General features: G+C 38.0%; 1 protein-coding gene across 2 annotated transcripts in view; it reads right to left on the bottom strand.

The window, feature by feature from the left end:
• Window positions 1–660: 660 nt before the first annotated feature.
• LOC102235480 (lysine-specific demethylase 4B-like) overlaps window positions 661–6,000 on the bottom strand; it is a 54,329-nt gene continuing 48,989 nt past the window's right edge. For both annotated transcript variants that reach the window (XM_023339812.1, XM_023339813.1), the window contains exons 21-22: window positions 4,774–4,866; window positions 661–2,911 (exon numbers count right to left, since the gene is read on the bottom strand). In XM_023339812.1, coding sequence (XP_023195580.1) covers window positions 2,414–2,911; window positions 4,774–4,866 — 591 coding nt within the window. In that variant the 3' untranslated portion in view covers window positions 661–2,413. The remainder of the gene's footprint in view (window positions 2,912–4,773; window positions 4,867–6,000) is intronic.

Genomic DNA, 6,000 nt, shown 5'->3' with positions numbered 1-6,000 from the left:
TAGACTTACACTGACTTTATTGTCATTTTGCATGCACAGGGTGTATACAGAACAAAATTTCGTTGCATACGGCTCAGGACAGTGTTGCTAAGGCTTGCTAAGGCTCGTTAGAATAGCCAACAACGGTAGCGGACATATAGTTTTCCTGTAACGGCAAGTTGTTTCTCTGCCATTAACACATTCAAAAGCATATACAAGAGGATGATTGACAACGTAAGACCCTCCTCATGGCTCTGATTGGTTGCTTATGTATTTCTGCACCGGGAAGAAATTGATATTTGTTACACATTAGCTGTCTCATATTGGTATATGGTGACAGCTTTAACACTTTTGTAAAATAAAAGAAATACCAGCTTGGAATCTGTTGGCTCTTCAGGTTAGATTTAGAAACTCGGGTAAAGACCTTAGTAATTTTCCTTGCATGTAAAAATTATATTAAAAGAGGATAAATGTACTTATTTAAATTGTTCCAAGTGATAAGACATCAATCATCACGGAAAACAGAATTTTGAATTAGCATTGTCCAGTACAGACTAATTAAAGAACTGTTAAAGAAAAATACATGGGCTATAGATTTTTTTTTAATTATTATTTTAAGGTCGGTGCTGGAACTTTGCATTAATGAGCTAATAGATTTAAAGTGACAGTTGCCAAACTTAGAAAGAAGTTTATGAGTTTTTTTATTTTACTAACATGTACGTTGCATATATGATCATGACTTTAGTTTCCAGAAAAAAACCCCAAAAAAGAAAATAATTTAATTACATTTACAGCAACAAGCTTTAATTATTACAACTAATAAATATCAGGTGTTAGTACCTTTGCATTCCTATTATTTGACCAAGAAAGAATAAAAAAGTTCATTGAATCACACAAAACACAAAAGAGTTGGCCAAAAGTAGCCCACTTTAATCCCCATGAGTTAATTTTTGTTTGAGTGGATCTTAGTTGAAACACACCTCTGCTCAAATGTTTTAGTTGCGACAGGATGTAGGGAGAAATAATGTGACATTTACAAATGTGAATCACAACACAAGGCCTGCGGTATGTACACTGGGTCTGTGTTACAAGAAATCAGTTCATCAGTAGTTTATGCATTTTTATAGCACAGAATGAACATATGCAGGAAAAACGGGAAACAGAATTTGTGGTCAGCAGTACAAATTGAGTAATGGGCTTGTGAAACCTAACCATAAATCAAGGTATTAATATTCATGATGGGCCAAGTTTGTGAATTCACTTCAGAAAATTGACATAGAAAGAGTAGAATAATAGAAAAACAGACATACAACAAATTACAATATAGTTTTTTACTTACATTTGAAACTCAAATATGGTGCAATATATGTAATTTTTCTTTTGGTTCCTACAAATGTTTCCAGTTGCTGAACTTCCTATGTTTTGGCAGGTTTAAGTGCAATTAGGAGCTTGGTGATATTAAACCACAACACTGACAAACAGCAGAAACCCAGGAACTAATTGATAATATCAGAAACTGTAATTCTTCTGCCGATTGTGAACGTGGGAAATTTCTGGGTCGTCATACTTGGCCTCTGCTTGTAGGAACCCTGAGATTGTGTTAGTGTGAGGGGGAAAAAAAAAACAGGGAGCTACCACATGATGTTAACACAAAATGTCCTCTGATAACTACATCACTAAACTTCAATGCATCCTCCAGACAAATCTACTAGTGTTTGCATTCAACATGTTTGCTCTATTACAAATAATTCTTTCAATATTTAACAAAGACATTTAAATACTGAGTTCCCGCTACAATACATTTCTCTTTTTAACCCCGTTTCCCCCAGTTTATGTCTGGAAATATGACAAGAACACACCTCGACTAAAAGGAGAGCCTGTAGATGGATGACGCGGGTCCACCTGATATCCAGGCTACCACTGGCTGGATATAAAAATGGATGTTGCTGGTCACTTGAGTAAGAAGAGCTTATGTCCACCAGGCCTCACTGCTGAGAGGCTGCCATAATGCTTTAGTTTCAGTGGGAAGAACATGGGAGTGTGCCATAATTGAACAGATGCAACAAAGTATGGAACAGACGCCAACCTGGAGAATTATTTATATCAACAAGAAGGAAAGAAAAGCACAGCAGCTGCCAAAAAAATAATCTAAGAAAGAAAAAAAAATCTCATAACGTTGAAAAAACAAAAAAAAAAACAAACATTGCTACGGTGCTGCCCCAGAGAAAGCCGAAGCACCACTGCAGACATATTAACTCAAAAATATAAAAAAAGGACCATGCATTAAAAGAGTGCTTCTGATTTCCTGTTTCCTCCTCCATCTCTCACCTAGGAAACGTGTCCATCGAAACAGCACTCAGAGTTCCCCTCCATTAGCTTACTTCCTGTTGGCTCAGCCACTTTCAGCTGACTAATAACATGGTGGAGGTGATTTCTAATACACTGGGCCTGGGGCTTCGTCCTGAGGAAAACGTGAATGGAGGAGTGTCTCCATGTAGGAAACGTAGCCGCTGCTTGGTGTGTAGCTGTCGGCCATGTGCTGTGGTGGTGGTAGCGGTGGTGGTGGTGGTGAGGAAGAGGACGGAACAGACAGGAAGGGGTCAGAGTTCAAAGTGGCCTGAAAAGGGATGGGCTGCTGAGTCAGCAGAGGGTTGGAGACCGGAGGGGGTTCAGCGAGGTTGTTGCCTGTGTCCATTGGGGTCTCTGCGTCCGTCTGAAAGCTGCTGACGGGAGTGGGGGCTTCCTGATTGGTAGTAGGAGTCATGGAGGGAGGCTCCATGGTTGGTTGAGTGGTAATACTGTGATTCTGCTGTGCTGGTGCTGAAAGTGGAACCGGGGTGTTAGGCCCAGCTGAGTTGGAGGGCAGCCGGCGGCGCTTCGCTGCTTGAGCTTCATCAGCTGGGCGAACTTCCTCCTGTGGGGTAGGTAAAGCCTGGAAGCAGACAGAAAAACACACAGAAAACTTCATCAGGTTGAAGTAAGTCATATTTACCACATTTTTATATCTCTGCGCTTCCATTCATGTGGGCTCGATCCCAGGAAGCTTTCACACAAACAAAAGGTAAATTTCCACAACAGGAACCTTTTTCAGGAACCAGAGTAGCATTTAATCCTGACTGGAGTCTTTCCTCTTGCCTCACAAGCAATAAAACACTGAAATCACCAGTGACAGAATCATCACTAAACTTCTGGCTTTTGATTTGTCAACTCAGTGGCTGAGAGGTCAAAGCTGCTGAAGTCAGAGGAGTTTCTGCAGATGCAATTGTTTTAGGACTCCGCACTCACATTGAAACTGCTATGGAAACTGCTATGGAAAATAGAAGAAAAGACAATCCAGATCTCATTGTCAAAACGTGCGTTAAGTGTTAATCTGGGTCCTTGGAACAGCATGAAGCAAGTCCACAGTCCACCTAGAGTCTTTGAAATAATCTGAAATCTAAGAGTGGTTTAGACCAGATTAAAGAAGAAACTAAGAGTACCAAACAGAATCTTTGACACAGACCTAATGCGCTAATCAAAGAGCAACATAAAAAAAGGCAGAGAAAATGTGTAGTAAAGATGGACTGCGAAAATGTGATTGTTACTGATGATGATGATTAGGAGAATGAATGTGACGAGGAGGTGGAAACAACCAGTGGTGGTTGATAAAAATATTAAAGGAGCAAAGACTAAATTTTTTTATAGCATTTACAAAACAAGGAATATTGAACTAAAATAAATTTTAAAAAATCTCTAGTAAAAAAAACAACTGTATAATGTAAAACCAATTTAAAGTCTAACTGTGGAACAAAACTACAGAAGGTTAAAATTTCATAAAATAAAATAACTGCTAAAGTTCAGTGGCCCAAAAGACACCTGAAGTTTGAATTTAAAAACATTTAATAGTCTATGGTGCCCTGAGGTCTTCAAGAAGGCCACTCTACAGGCCGTAATAATAAAATTATATCTCGCTGTGCATTTTATTGCTTGTGCACACAGCAAGGAATTTGATACGAGTTTCACATCCTCTGCTTTCACATCCATTTAGATTTAAATGCCTGATGCTGACGATGTGAAGTACTTTGCATATAATCAGAAGACTGTTTTCTGAAAATCTGAGCAATCTGGGTGGTTTGTACAACAAAAGCAACCGTGTTGAATATGCAGAGCTGTAACTGTTTTTGATTTTAAAACCAATCATTTAAAAATAATCTCAATATGATTTCTGTAATGCTGATTATTGCCAGGATTTTATGAACAATTTTATGTCGAATATAAAAGCCTCTACTGGCCAAACAAAGCATTCATTTACCAAACAAATGTTAGTATCAGATTATTTTCCAGTGTTTATGCTGAACGCTAAAATCAATGTTGAGTTCTGGTCAGGGCTGCTTAATGCTGTTTGCAATAATTTATCTGTTTGGGAACTATCAAATAAAGTAGAATTTGCAATGGAAATACTGCTTCAAACTTCCCTTTTAATTCGCAAACAGGAAAATCTGAGTTTAAGACTCATATGAGTGAGTGTGGTGCAGCCTGCGACATCACCTAGTCATCTGTGAAAGACAGTAATGCAGGTTTGTTTTGCTTTCTGGGAATCACAAGCTTGGTTAAGTAAAAAAAATAGACATTATAAGTGAGGTATGAGAACCACAGGACATCTGAACTCCAACATGGTAATGACTTCTTAAGCACAAGGGAGCCACACATGAATGCATTCCCGGTTTGGCATCTCATTTTGCTCTAAATGGACTTTAGTTAGACAAAAGTGGAGTTTGAGGGCAGCAGAAAGTAAAGTTTGAGTAAAATACTCACCAGTCGAGCTCTAACTCTTTTAGGTAATTCATGATCCAGCTGGAAGATCTCTGACTGTTTGAGCATCAGCTGACTTTGATCCTGAAACTCCACCTAAATGAAAGTGTTAAACAATGAATTGGTTGGAAATTTCAATCGTTTTTCCTTTTGTAAAATAGAAAATATTTGGGACCACTTTAAAGTTGGGAAAACTGGTAATCATGAGAGGTTAAACTGGAACGAAACTGCCTTCATTGCATAACAAAGGGGTACAAATGACAGAGAGAAAATCAGATTGGTTCTGAGTAAAAATTCAGAGGTAAGCCAAGAAACCCAACCTGGGCCCATCTCAGTCAGCGCCACAACAATGGAACCGTCAACCAACATGTGCTGCTGTCAAATTATCCTTGACCATGGCATTGAACCAAAGCTGCTCACTGACTGGATCAGAGCCTCACTTAAGCTCCTTAAATATAAATGTAGATTTTAACAATATTCTGCAACAGAGGAAAAAGGTCAGGGTTGTGACTCTGGCTGCTTGAACAGCCGGAGGCTTGTTTTTCTTTCTTTTTGTTTTGTTTTGTTTTAGTTCAGCGCAAAAGCATGTCAAAAATACTAAATAAAAAATTTAATGATACAAGAATGACTCTTGTGGAGGTCATTTGGAAAACTGCAACAGCAATACTAACAGTAATAAAACACCTTTGAAAAGGTATTAACACCTTTGTGAACCTTTTTACATCTCATCACAAAGTGGAGAATAACTAATGTTGAAGCATTATGATAACTCAAAAGACTTTAAGCTGTAATTGCAAGGTAAGAAGGCTGGGTTAATATTGTCTTGGGGTGAATGCATATGCAAGTTGCTTTTCAGATTTATGGAAAGAAAATTAAAATTGCCATTCATCATTTTCACTAATATGCTCTATGTTAATAAGTCACAGTGTCACATAACATCTAGGTAAAACACATGAATGTAAAGCGACAACATTTTAAAAATAGCAGAGGTGAAATCACAAGAGATACTTTAGAAATTATGCAAGTGATCAATGGGAAAAAAAATAAAAATCACTTCAGGTCCATATTTTTATTTGAGCAGCTGGAGACATGCACAACAATAAATGGGATGCAGAAACAAAAATCAAGGCAAAATCTGGAGATTTTACATTTTCCTGCTAAACATGTGTTTCTGCTTCCAAGTTAATTTGTGGATGTCCCTTTGTTTGTAAAAGTCCTAGAAATTACTTC

Source organism: Xiphophorus maculatus, chromosome 9 (assembly GCF_002775205.1).
Source record: "Xiphophorus maculatus strain JP 163 A chromosome 9, X_maculatus-5.0-male, whole genome shotgun sequence".
In the NCBI taxonomy this organism is placed as follows: domain Eukaryota; kingdom Metazoa; phylum Chordata; class Actinopteri; order Cyprinodontiformes; family Poeciliidae; genus Xiphophorus; species Xiphophorus maculatus.
Note: the sequence above shows the minus strand (reverse complement) of the source record. Positions and strands in the feature narration are given on the sequence as shown.